Genomic DNA, 13,526 nt, shown 5'->3' on the forward strand with positions numbered 1-13,526 from the left:
ATTATTTATTTATTAAAATATATTATTCTTATTTTGAATTACCTTTATTAAAATGGCATTTAATAGATTAATATTAATTTAAGATATTCGTATTCCTAATTGAATATAGATTAAAATAATTTTCAATTTATACATTATTTTGGTGATAGTTTAAATTTCGAATTTATATTTAGAATAAATTTAGGTAAAGTCGACTGATTAATTGACTTAATTTTATAATAATTTTGCTGGAAATGGTGCTAAAATTGATATATCTACATTTTTTCTCCTGACATATTAATCGATGTTTTAATATGGACAGTAATGATTATTTTAATGTCTTTTGTTTACTTTAACTTGCTAATTTTCTCGATAACCAAACGAAGAAAGCGTATCTCTATAAAGTTGAACAACGCCTAAATGCTAAATAAACGCTTCGTTGTTAGTAAACTCAAATATTCACAAGCTGAATAAAGCTGAAGAAAGTTTCACATGCTGGTAGGGCTTTGTGCAAGCTCGTCTAGGTAAGTACCACCCACTCATCAGATATTCTACCGCAAAACAGATGTACTTGATATTGTTGTGTTCCGGTTTGAAGGGTGAGTGAGCCAGTGTAATTACTGGCACAAGGGACATAAAATCTTGGTTCCCAAGGTTGGTGGCGCATTGGTTATCTAAGCGATGGTTGACATTTCTTACAATGCCAATGTCTAAGAGCGTTGGTGCCAATATGCTAGTTCGCCTTCCGATTTTATAAAAAAAAAAGATGGATTCGACTGTAGGAGGAATTAATTTAACAGTATCTGAGACACAATTTTCGGACAACTTAATATTGCTTACAATAGCGTTTTTTTTATTGCATTACACCACCTGATGGTAAGTGGTCCCCTCTGCGCCTAGTGGTCGTGGTCGAACTTTCGAAACTAAGATGTTAGGTCCCTTGTGAAGTACACTGGCTCACTAACCCCTCACACCGGAACACAGATCTAAGCATCGCTTTTTGGTAGTAAAATATTTGATAAGTGGCTGGTACCTTTGCAGAAGGACTTGCACAGTCTTGCACTATAGAAATGTTAGAATCCTTTTTTTCTTGCATACGCGTACATATATATAGTTTGGTATTGCAAGTACGGAAATATAATCATAATATTTCATACGTTGCCCTTATGGGCCCCCTCACCTTAAGGGGGCACCGGTACTAACTACGCCATTGATATGAATGAAGCGTCTAAAGCAACTTTGTGACGCACAAATACGATTATACGCTTTCTATTTAATGTACTACTAATATTTCTAATTAAAAAAACTGATTTTTTCAATAAATATTAGTCCCTAAGTATTTTTATGAATATAATTGATATTTACGATAATAATGTAAATAAATATTTTTAGTGTTGATGGAGAGATTAGTGCTTAAATAAAAGACGAATTATCTATTTGTAAATGTATTTTATTTATTTTAATTGGAAGAAAAATCTAATTTAATACATTATTAATGTTAAAATATCGTGATAAGGACATTATAATAATGTTTGTATACATTTTATTTAAATAGTTAAATTGCAACTGTGCCTGTAATTATTGCAGAAATCGCTTAATGATTTACAATTTTAGTTTCCGCCAGTGGCTTCCCCAGGATGAGGGGGAGCCCCACACCCCGTTAAGTACCCAATGTCATTTTCTGTAATCCCGATAAGGTGTATGCAAAATTTCAAGATGTTCGATTGAGTAATTAAGATGTCACCTGTATTACCTCCATACAAGCTTATTTTGTGACTTAATATTAAAGAAAAATGCACATATTGACTAGAATGTTTTAACATCAAAATATATTATAACTATATTAAAAATAATAATAAACACTTTTTTTTTTAATTAATATTAAACCTGGACGGACTTTGTAATACCATAAAGTTTTGTGCTCTTTGCTTCTTTTTTTTTAAATTGTTAAATTCAAATAATTTTATAATATTATGAATAAACGTGTTATATTTTATGAGTAGGCAACACAACACTATGCGTCAAAGGAGGTCAAATGAAAAAGATATGTCGGTTGTAACTTTACAAAGTCATTTTAAATATTGCTATACCAATTAATATTTTGCATCAAAAATAACACAAACAAGTAGCAAACGGATATCGATAGTGTCGCTGTGGTTGCCGGTAGTCCTCAATGCCCGTTTTTTCCACGTTTATTAATAAGACGGTATATCTTATTCTATTAATACGAGTTCAATTCAACTATAACAAAGAATTTACTTCTTAGTTGGCATATTCTTACAAACCCACTCCATACCTTCCTGTGAAAAAAAAACAATTTTACTAATTATATTATACGTAGAAGTGTATATATATATATACTACCTGTGCGGATTTTACTTGGTAGTAGGTCTTTGTGCACGCCCGTCTGGATAGATACACACAGTACAGTACAGTACAGTAACAGCCTGTTAATGTACCACTGCTGGGCTAAGGCCTCCTCTCCCTTTTGAGGAGAAGGTTATGGAGCTTATTCCACCACGCTGCTCCAATGCGGGTTGGTAGAATACACATGTGGCAGAATTTCAATGAAATTAGACACATGCAGGTTTCCTCACGATGTTTTCCTTCACCGTTAAGCACGAGATGAATTATAATCACAAATTAAGCACATGAATAATAAAACAAATAATAGATACACACACAATAATAAAACTATTGTTGTGTTCCAGTTTTAAGAGTCAGTGAGCCAGTGTAAGTACGAGCACGAGTGACATTTTAGTTCCCAAGATTAGTGTCGCATTCGCGATATAAGTGATGGTTAATATTTCTTACGGTTTGATGTCTATTAGGAGTCAGTGGTAGCAATTTACCAACTGGTGGTTCATTTATTCAGGACCAGAACTAGCATCGCCTTAATTTGCCTCTCGTACAGTATCCCTATCTATACTGTTTACCAGCGCGTGGTTGTGAGGGTACATTTATATTTATCTGCTCTGTGCCTTGACGATTCATAAGTACTTGTAAAAGTCCAATACTAATCGGATTAATGGAAAATACTCAACGGAATCTTAATGTTGATTTTTAATTAATCTAAAAGCAAAGGTACTGTGTTGAAAATACTACTACTGTTAATGTACATACCAACTTATACCAAAATTAAAGAAAAACGTTTTTATTATAACTTTATAGACCATTAAATAGATTATATACCTTAATGCCAGTTCCATCAGTAGCAACACAAGCTTGAATCTGCCAAGTGCGGTCCCTGATTAAGTGCAATCCGAGGAGCTGGGCCACTTCGCTGGCAGGAAGTGCTTTAAAAAATAAAATAATAATAACAGTAAAATTTATAGGAACTTTTGTGGAGATCAATTAAATACTTTAATAGTTTTGACTTCGATAGATAGTTCGTGCTCAGCCAATACCTTATAAAACATACTCTCATTTATTTTTAACACTATTTTATAACTCTTAAAATGAGTAGTTCCTATTGTAAAAAGGAATTTTGTAAAAAATAAGCTAATTTTCCAATTTGCTTGAAAATAAGTAAACATATTTTTTAATGTAACTTAAATTGGAGTAGCTAAAACCTACCTGAAGCTAAATCCTGCTTATTAGCATACACAAGCAATGGTACACCTCTTAACTTATCATCCTGCAACAGTTCAGCCAGCTCTAGACTAGTCTCCTCGAGACGTTGGTGATCAGAACAGTCAACAACGTAGATCTAAAAGAATAAAAAATATATCTAATTTTTTTAAAAAAATATACATTTTATGTAGATATATATGTTTTAAACTCAAACCAAGTCATTCCTTTTTATTATTTTTAATAACATTGTGTCCTAATTTTATCCCTATATTTTATTTAATACAAGATTTTAATACATAGAAGATTAAGTCATTTTTAATAACAAAATGTAATTATAATATTTCCTTGCTGTGAATTATAAAAGTTTAAATAACAATTATTTGCTTAATAAAAATCTATCATGTTTGTTAAGTATGGAAAAAGATTCGTAACTTTGACTTTAATCAATTACATACCAAAATATCGGTGTTTTCGAAATAATTCCTCCAATAAGGTCTAATCTTTCGTTGTCCTCCTATATCCCAGACATTTAATTTAAAACCATTGGATAATACAGATTTGATATTAAATCCAGCAGTCGGTGCTACATGCGTTACATCCTCAGATGCAAGTTGTCTTAAAATCGTAGTTTTACCAGCGTTATCCAAGCCAAGTAACAACAAGCGCAGCTCCTTCTCTGGGTTCGAACGCAACTTTTTTAATATACTCAAAAGCCCCTTAAAAATTAAAATTATTTACTAAATTCAAGCAAAACCGAGTATACATTATTAGAATGTGTGCACAAAACTTACCATCATTGAAAATTCTTAAGGCCTATCGATTGCGAAAGTTCAATACACCCAATTCAACATCGTGATGAAAGTTATAACACTATTAACTTTTTTATTTGCGTAGTATAAATTTGTTGTCTCATCAACGTTACCATGGTAACAGAATATGACATTTCTGCTTTGTCAAGACCGTAGACAGAGAAACTAATTCTCTGTCTACGAGCAAATTACTTCAAAATTGCCAAGTAATTAAATTATATAATCGTTTAATAAAAATCCACCATAATTAGAATAATAATAAAAACTGTATTTAACACTAAAAAAAAACGTGAAACCGTATCATTAATTTGAATTTCATACATATGGGAAAGTTTTATGTATTAAGAACATAATAGTTTTAAAAAATTGGATATGGATACTTCCATATGGATATTTCCATACAAATTTAAAATTAACTATAAATAATAATATACTTTCTTCACACTTTCAATCCACACAGCTAACTTACTTTGTCCATAGTTTAACAAATCCGTCCTTGTAAGCTCTTTTTTTTTTTTTATATGCCCCGGGATGGCAAATGACTCTACTCCACCTGATGGTAAGTGGTAGTAGAGTCCAAACGCGACGACGGCCAGTACAGTCGGGAAGAATGTTCTGTACTAGCCGTCCCCGCCTTGCCGGCCCGCAAGATGCCGCTTCACGCCTCGTTTGAAGGAACCCGGGTTGTAAGAGGAGGGGAACACGTGAGCTGGTAAGGAATTCCATTTTTTGGTAGTGCGACAAAGAAAGGAGTTGCCAAATTTCTTTGTGCGCGATGGAATTGATGTCACAGTTAGGCGGTGACATCGAGAACCAGCTCGCGTGGACTTAAGAAGGAAGGGGGAAGCAGGAATTAGAGAGAATAATTTCTCAGAGCACTCGACGTGATACAGACGATAGAAAGCGCTCAGTGCTGCTATCTCGCGACGCAATTGTAAAGGTTCAAGGGTGTTTGTGACCTTTACGTCGCCAATAATGCGTACTGCACGTCGCTGCAACCGTTCCAAGGCCTCCATTAGGTACTTAGCGGAACCATCCCAAAAGTGCGAGCAATATTCAACGCAAGACCGTACCTGTGTTTTGTATAACAGGCACAGTTGTTGTGGCGTGAAAAAACGCCGCACCTTGTTCAGAACTCCGAGTTTTCGTGAAGCTGTTTTTTTAATAGCCTCGATGTAATCCCTTGGACTAAGGTCGCAGCGAACGTCCATCCCCAGCATGGCGATTTTGCTTTGTATCATCAGCGGTGTGCCACAGAGGGAGGGATGAGGGTAAAATGGTGACTTTTTCGCTGTGAGAGCGCACACCTGTGTTTTCTTGGCATTAAACTCAACAAGATTATCAGAACCCCATTTGGCGATGAGCTCTAATGTCCTATCGAGTTCAATAACAAGATTCTCCCGCCTCTCCTCAGTTTCCGCCCGCCCAGCCACTGCGCGTCCGTGGTATCCACCATGCACTGTACTATCATCTGCATAGCAATGTATGTTCCCAAGGGAGAGCATATCATTGATATGCAAAAGAAAGAGTGTGGGAGATAGCACAGATCCCTGGGGGACGCCAGCATTCACTACATAGAATTGTGAAGCGCAACCATCTACTAAAACACGAAGGCTACGCTTGTGTAGGAAGCTGGCAATCCAGGTGCATAGCTGAGCAGGCAGACCATATGCCGGTAGCTTGGAGAGAAGACTTCTGTGCCAGACCCTGTCGAAAGCCTTGGAGATATCGAGGCTGACAGCCAACGATTCTCCATGCTTGTCGATAGCTTCACCCCAGAGGTGCGTTACGTACGCTAGAAGATCACCTGTGGACCGTTTTGGTCGAAACCCGTACTGACGATCATTAATTAGACAGTGATCTTCTAGGTAATGGATCAGTTGGTTGTTTAAAATCCGTTCCATCACCTTACAAAGTACTGAGGTGATAGCTATTGGCCGATAATTTGCCGGGTCAGACCGATCCCCTTTTTTGGGAACCGCTTGCACATTAGCTCTTCTCCAAGCCTCCGGCACACATCCCGAAGAGAGAGAAAGTTGGAACAGGCGCGTTAACACAGGAGACAGCTCCACCGCGCACTTCTTCAGCACAATGGCTGGTATTCCACCGGGACCGCTAGCTTTCCGTATATCGAGTGATTGCAGCTCCGCACGCACATCATGTTGCCTGATTTTGATGTCAGGCATTGTGTGGCCACATGAAGGTATTGTTGGTGGCTGCGCACTACAATAATCGATCACAGAGTTGTCGGCAAAGAGTTTAGCCAGGAGGTCGGCTTTCTCCTGCGGACTGTGAGCTAGCGATCCGTCCGGATTTCTGAGCGGTGGCAGCGAAGGTTGGCAGAAATTGTTTTGCACAGACTTGGTCAGACGCCAGAAGCTACGGGAGCCCCTAGGATGCGAAATAAGGTTATGACCAATCTGTACAATGCGCTGTGCATCCGCTCTCGTGTATGCCTTCCTACAGGACTTGGAATTTTTATTGTAGTTTGCTTTCAGTGAGTCAATGTTAGACGCCCCGCTAATGCAGCCGTTGATCCACGCGCGATATGCCGCCTGCTTAGATGATACAGCGTCGGCACATTCACGCGCGAACCAACGGTTACGCGTACCCCTATTGATGAGATCTGAGCTAGGAATGTAGTATTCCATTCCTAACATGATCTCATCAGCAACAGCAGCGGCACTAGCTATCGGGTCATTCCCACTGAAGCAACGTTCCTTCCAAGGGACTGACGCATAGTAATCGCGCATACCGTCCCAATCTGCTGACTTATAGTGCCAAACGCGACGTTTGCATACCGCTGATGGCGGCAGCTTGGCCTGTGGCACTTTGGTAGATATAAGGCCGTGATCCGAAGAACCAAGTGGAGCTTGAACCACAACCTGATATTCCACCGGGTGAGAAGTCAGCAGAAGATCCAGTAGAGAAGGCGCTTGCCCATCAATGTCTGGGATCCTGGTGGGCTGATCAACCAGTTGGGTCAAGTCGTGTGTGAGAGCAAAAGCATGAGCAGTTCTTCCAGCATGGTCAGTTTTGAGGGATTTCAACCATGATTCATGGTGAGCATTAAAATCCCCCAAAAACACCAATTCCGCGTTAGGAAACTGCTCTTGCGCAGCATCTGCCACCCGACTAAGATGGTCGAATAATCGGCTTGTCTCCAAGTCACCATTGTGGGATCTGTAGAGGCACACGTAGACTCGACTCTGACGAACCAGGTCCACACGTACCACCAACATGGAGAAGGAGGGGTCCTCCAAGCAGCGCAATCGGTGACAACAAACATCCGCCCTGACGAACAAGCATACTTCGGCTTTCGCTTTAAAAGATTCTTCAAGCATGTAGCCGGGATAGTTAAGGTAGCTGGTGTCGGCAGGGCGGAGTATTTGCGTCTCCGTGAGAAACAACATTGCTGGCCGTGCTGTCTCGAGATGGTGGTGGACAGCGTTGAGGTTAGCGTGGAGTCCTCGGATGTTAGAGAACTCGACCTCAAACAGCGTGGGTATGGTGGGGGTGTTCACCGCTGAACGACAAAATTAGGAAAAGAGACGTGAAGCGAGCGACGTATTGCCACGATAGGGATGGGCAAAGTATGGAGGCGTGTTTTCCCAAATGTTTGCCAAAAAGGAAAATATACTGATCCGCCGGACGAAAGGGCCCCCGAACCCCCCCGGAAGTGGCCGCCGGGACCCCACCTTCCGGTCACCAACCGGCACGACGGTCCACCCCGAGATTATGCGTGGCCTGGTGGGGCAGCCTCGCGAGCTGGTTAGGCACGCTCGGGCCCCTGTACTATGCCACGGGCGGCCAGCGGAACAGCCGTTTCTTCGGGTCTCCCTGTCCGGCAGGTCAATACAGTTTCCCCCGGCATTGGTTCAACAGCCGTCTCCACTGGACCAACACCCATCGCGGCAATACTCGCTCGGGCACTGGCTGTACGCTGGCTGACCTCGAAACGCGGCTGCAAGCCACTTCACGAGTTTTTCACCATGCGTACGGTGGTAACAAGCCAGACGGATGTTAGCATCCTACCACCAGATGAGCAGATGGTTGCTCAGATATCCCTTAGTCGCCTCTTACGACACCCATGGGAAAGAGAGGGGCAGTGAAATGTATTCTTTCTCCGTCACTGCACGGACTGCTCATATTATTGGCTATTTTTTCTCGTACATATTGAAATAGATGCGAGTAAGAATATCATTTTATTGTTGTTATTTTTGCTGGGTAACGAGACATAAGACAATTGTCCCAGATTGGGACGGTCACCAGACGCGCGCTATTTTGACACGTCGCATTTGCGGATGCGCACCAGTTGAGGAGTTAAGATTAAATCTATGTTCATAGATCCTAAAGATTTAACTAATAAGCTTACACTAGTGAATATAAGAATATGTATGATTTCAAAATTACATCTACTACGGATGGTAGCTTGGTAAGTAGCTAGAAATTCGTAGCCTAAATTTGTTATTTCAATTATTTTCTTAAGAGTCCTTTTAATTAAACCATTGAATTTAGTTCCTCTAACACATAATAGTTTCTTAAGAATAAATTAATGATGACTTAAGTTTTAGGCCCGTATTACAGAACGACATTCAGTCAATTTAAAACAGCAGTAATTGGTATTATTGGTGGTCGTTGGAAACCACTTACCATCAGGTGGCCCATACGCTTGTCCGCCTACCTATTCTTAAAAAAAAAATCTAGTTTAAAAATAAGTTTTAAGTATGGTTTCTTTTTCTTTTTTTATAGTTGTCTCAATCTCCGCAAAAGTAAAATACCTAATTATTATAAGACGATTATTGAAATGTCAATTGTCACTGTCACTTTGAAGGTAATGGTCAAATAGCATACCGCAACTGCACGTGGTCGTAAAGTGAAATTGTCTGCATATATTATTGAAGCCATCATTAAATAATTTTGAAATGGGTAAAGTTAAACAAGAACCAGTGGACCAAGAAGAGCAAGGTGACGTTAGTATTAAAAATGAGCCGCAAAGTTATGACGATAAGGTGGAACACTGCAGTATTATTGCTAAACCGATGGCGTCCAAAAAGCTCAGTAAGAAAATATACAAACTAATCAAAAAATCTAGTGGACATAAAAATTATATCAGAAACGGTTTGAAAATTGTACAAAAACAGCTACGTTTAGGGGAAAAAGGGTAAGTTTTTAGGTTATAATGTTTTTGTTTACAAATGTAGGTTATGTATAAATAAACTTATGTTATATGTGTTGTGTACTCGGAAATACATTCTATGTATTACACTGTTATTTTTACATGTATTACCTATATACTTTATACTATTATGCTATACAGATTAATTAAAGATACCAACTACCATTTATGTATGACTTTATTTACAACTATGAATACATTTCAAGTATTTTTGAAACATCCTGCAATAAATATCTTAAAACTGTTTCAGGATTGTGGTGTTTGCGGGTGACATATCTCCAATTGAAATTATGTGTCACTTACCAGCGGTCTGTGAAGAAAAAGATGTTCCATACTGTTACACACCAAGTCGTAAAGACATTGGTGCAGCGATGGGCACAATGAGAGGATGCATCATGGTCCTTGTCAAAGAACATGATGAATACAAAGACTTGTTTGATGAAGTACGGGGTGAAATAAAACTGCTCGGACATCCATTATAAATATAGCTTAGATATAGGACAGATTTAACTATTGTAAGAACTGCAAATGTTCATAACTATATCATGACTAACTTATTTGAATTCAGTCAGTGATATGATTTCTAGGCTTCTACTCCAACATGGGATAGTCTGCCAGATACATGTTATTCTTTGATAAATATTAAGTGAAACCAGATAAGTTAATAATATAAGACTAGAATTAAAATCTTTATTAATTTTAAGATATTTTTTTTCCATATAAAGACTAAGGGAAATAATACTGTTAATATAACTCTTTATTTGAAAAAAAAAAAGGTTTTCTATAATACTAATAAATGATTAAATGTAAACACAAACAGTCCAGTTTGATACATGATAAAGTAAAATAGCATTGAATTATTGAACATTTTTGTAAGTTTTAATATAATTGGTAACATGATATACTTTAAACCTGTTTTCTTAATAACATTCCTAATCCAATAGAGTTCCCTCTTAAGCCATTTTAGTGTTTAACATTATTACTTTTTAAATCAAGGTACAAACGTAAGTTGTAATTTTTTTTGAAATATAAGATATCAAGTTCATAATTTTTCTACAATTTGAGCATTTACATATTGAATTAATTGAATGAGAAGATGATGGTATGGCATATGACAAGGATTAAAATAAAAAAAGTTTCGATTACACATACATTTATTAAACTTATTAAAATCTAAGGGTACGTAAAAAATGGCAGATTGTCTTACTGACAGTGAAGATTGGCAAAATACTTTAGGTACTTTAATTATGCACTAGAATACTAGGGCGTCTAAGCTAGCTAATACTAAATTAGCTTCAGAATAGATTTCAGTAGATAATCTTTGTATAACTACACTAAATTCTAGTGCTCTTGTCTCTGTATATTCTTAAGGTATTTTAAGATCATTTCTGATCTTACAACTTTATAACGCTCTACTGAAATCTACCTGTTATTAATCTATACTAGTAATTGAAGCAATATTTTTATATCTCCTAGGTGAAACCACATATTGCTAATAAAAAGTAAATATGTGTATCCTAATGTATGCTTTCATTGGTTTATGGATATCATAAAAAAAAAATATTAATAAAAATACTCAATTTAATTTTGAATGATAAATAATATATATCTAATCCACGAGAAAGTTTTATTAGCATCCCTATTCTTAAAATAAATGGCATGTTAAATTTTCGCGGCATATTTCAACTGTCAAAAATAAAAATTGTCATTTTAAATATAAGGTTAGGAGCTAACTATGCAATGGCTTATTTTATTGATCAACTGTAGTTTATATACTGATTATAAATGAATATAGTTTTCAACGCTATGGTAATAATTGCTACGACATTGAAATACATGGTTACCTCTAGGAGAACCTAAAGAATAACCCTGATTTTAGTGCACTGTCAAGTACAATGAGATCATACTTTTTATAATAAAGTGTAGGAAAATAGACCAGATTTTTATTTATACGCAGCTATTATATTTATCGCCAAATTATAATGAAATTTACCTTAAGGAGCAATTGCACATCTTTATTAATTTATTCCTAATATACTTATCCGCTCTCAAAGGAGATTAACAGATAAAAAAACAGTTAACCTCTATTGAGATTTTAAGTTTTTTAAATCGAAAATTTGTATTTATTTTTTAGCTCATTATTTTTTAGTAATAATGTGCAACGCTATAAAGACTAACGAAATTATTAATTGTGACATTTTGTACTCCAAATTCTTACCAAGTGATAAATGTTATCTATAAAATAGTGTCTACTTTATTTAAATGTCGCGGAATTGGATATATGTATTACAGCGTTTTCTGTGTAATTTACTGGGTCTAAAAAAATACAAAAATAACCTTAAAATTATTACATCTTTAAAATACATAATATCAATAGTTTGTTTGCTATCTCCGTATGGTAAGTCCATAATATCTTAATTTCCATAATTATACATATTTTTGTATTAAGATATAATAGTGATAATTTTATTCTATATTCAGTTTGGTTATTTTATGATGTTTGATGAGTAATAAAACAGCTGTAATAAGTAAACAACTAAAAATTTTAACATACGTTATATAACATTAAAAATTAGGGAGATTATGTTGTGCGTGAACAAAAAGAAATATAAAGGCATGTTAAAAAAACAGTATAGTTATAATTCTTTGAACAAAATGCTCATATAATCATACCATTAAAATTTTAATTTAAATATTTTAATAGGGCAAATAATAAATATCCTACAGAGGCTTAATTAAATACTATAATTTAAGACTATTTCATACACTAAGACATACACAACTATTTTATAAACAATCAAATCTCAAGCAACATTATACCTATCTGTAATCATTTGTAACTCAACTTTAAATTTATACGCGAAACAAAAAACTAATAAATAATAAAGATAATACATTATCGACTAAGAGAAAACAAACGTGGAGCCTTTGCCTAAATAATCTTAATAGCATAGGTAAAAACAAAACAAAAGTGACGCTGTCTGATTTTGACAAATAATAAGTTCAGTTACAACAGACAACAGATAGAAATCGTTGGTAACAATGGTTTGACCATTCTAATCACAGTTCTGATACCTATCACAGACTACCTACATCACCCTAAAGCCTATAACAGCAACTTAATGGAAATAACAAATTTATTTACAAAATATACGTTTAATTAACCATACATACAAGCTGATACAAAAGTAGACAATTTTATCATAAAAAATGGAATAATCGAAAAATCTTATTTAAGACGCGCCTTTTAAGGTGCACCGGCGGGCTTAGACAAAATCATTCGATGATAATTTTAGAAGCGATTTCTATCTTTGTTTTCTAAACACATTTTAACATAATGATTGGCTATAGACAGAAAAAGTACTCGTTACATATTATTATGTATTATATACGATTATTTATTATGCATGGAAACCTGTCGAAAGACAAAGAGCAATATCGTAGGCCAAGGTTTAGGTAGAATAAGCGATATCAATTTTGCAAGAAAAATATTTATCGGTCTGTCCCCATCCCTAGAATAGAAAAGCCGCCACTTCCGCAGAAAGTCACCGATAAGGTTTTATATATTTTGTTTTTATTTATACAGTTTATGCGGTCTTATCCACGATTTTGTCAATCGATATGTAGATTTGTCTATGCCCGCCGGATATTTATATGTAAAGCGAAGTTATGCCTTACTTATCATTCTTAAACTACATGATGAATAAATGATGTACAAAAATATGAGCGTGTAAATATTGCTAATATTAATACTATTTAATTATAAATTAAACATCTCTTGTCTATGATTACTGTTATTAATGATAAATAAAATATATAAGTATTTAAAATGTAGGCTTAAAGTTGCATTTAAGAATAACTTTAATTAATTAGATTAAGGTAACACTATTTAGCCTTTTTAGTAATATTTATAATTGTGTTACTTATAAGAGACAAAGGGGGTAAAAAAGTGACAGTTGTTTTTTTTTCTTAAAAAACTTTTTTAT

At 35.7% G+C, this 13,526-nt stretch overlaps 2 protein-coding genes across 2 annotated transcripts; one reads left to right on the forward strand and one right to left on the reverse strand.

Moving 5' to 3' along the window:
• Nucleotides 1–1,877: 1,877 nt before the first annotated feature.
• LOC126778298 (ADP-ribosylation factor-like protein 3) lies at nt 1,878–4,470 on the reverse strand. Its single transcript, XM_050501794.1, has 5 exons — nt 4,344–4,470; nt 4,008–4,268; nt 3,556–3,688; nt 3,172–3,275; nt 1,878–2,279 (listed from the first exon to the last, which is right to left on the reverse strand). Exons 1-5 carry the CDS (start codon nt 4,347–4,349, stop codon nt 2,235–2,237), a joined length of 549 nt encoding a protein of 182 aa, XP_050357751.1. The 5' UTR covers nt 4,350–4,470; the 3' UTR covers nt 1,878–2,234.
• Nucleotides 4,471–9,188: 4,718 nt separating this feature from the next.
• On the forward strand, nt 9,189–11,473 carry LOC126778310 (H/ACA ribonucleoprotein complex subunit 2-like protein). The gene is made up of 2 exons (XM_050501812.1): nt 9,189–9,525; nt 9,791–11,473. The coding sequence occupies exons 1-2, from the start codon at nt 9,287–9,289 to the stop codon at nt 10,020–10,022; spliced, it is 471 nt and encodes a 156-aa protein (XP_050357769.1). The 5' UTR covers nt 9,189–9,286; the 3' UTR covers nt 10,023–11,473.
• Nucleotides 11,474–13,526: the final 2,053 nt, after the last annotated feature.

Source organism: Nymphalis io, chromosome 25 (assembly GCF_905147045.1).
Source record: "Nymphalis io chromosome 25, ilAglIoxx1.1, whole genome shotgun sequence".
Taxonomy (NCBI): Eukaryota; Metazoa; Arthropoda; class Insecta; order Lepidoptera; family Nymphalidae; genus Nymphalis; species Nymphalis io.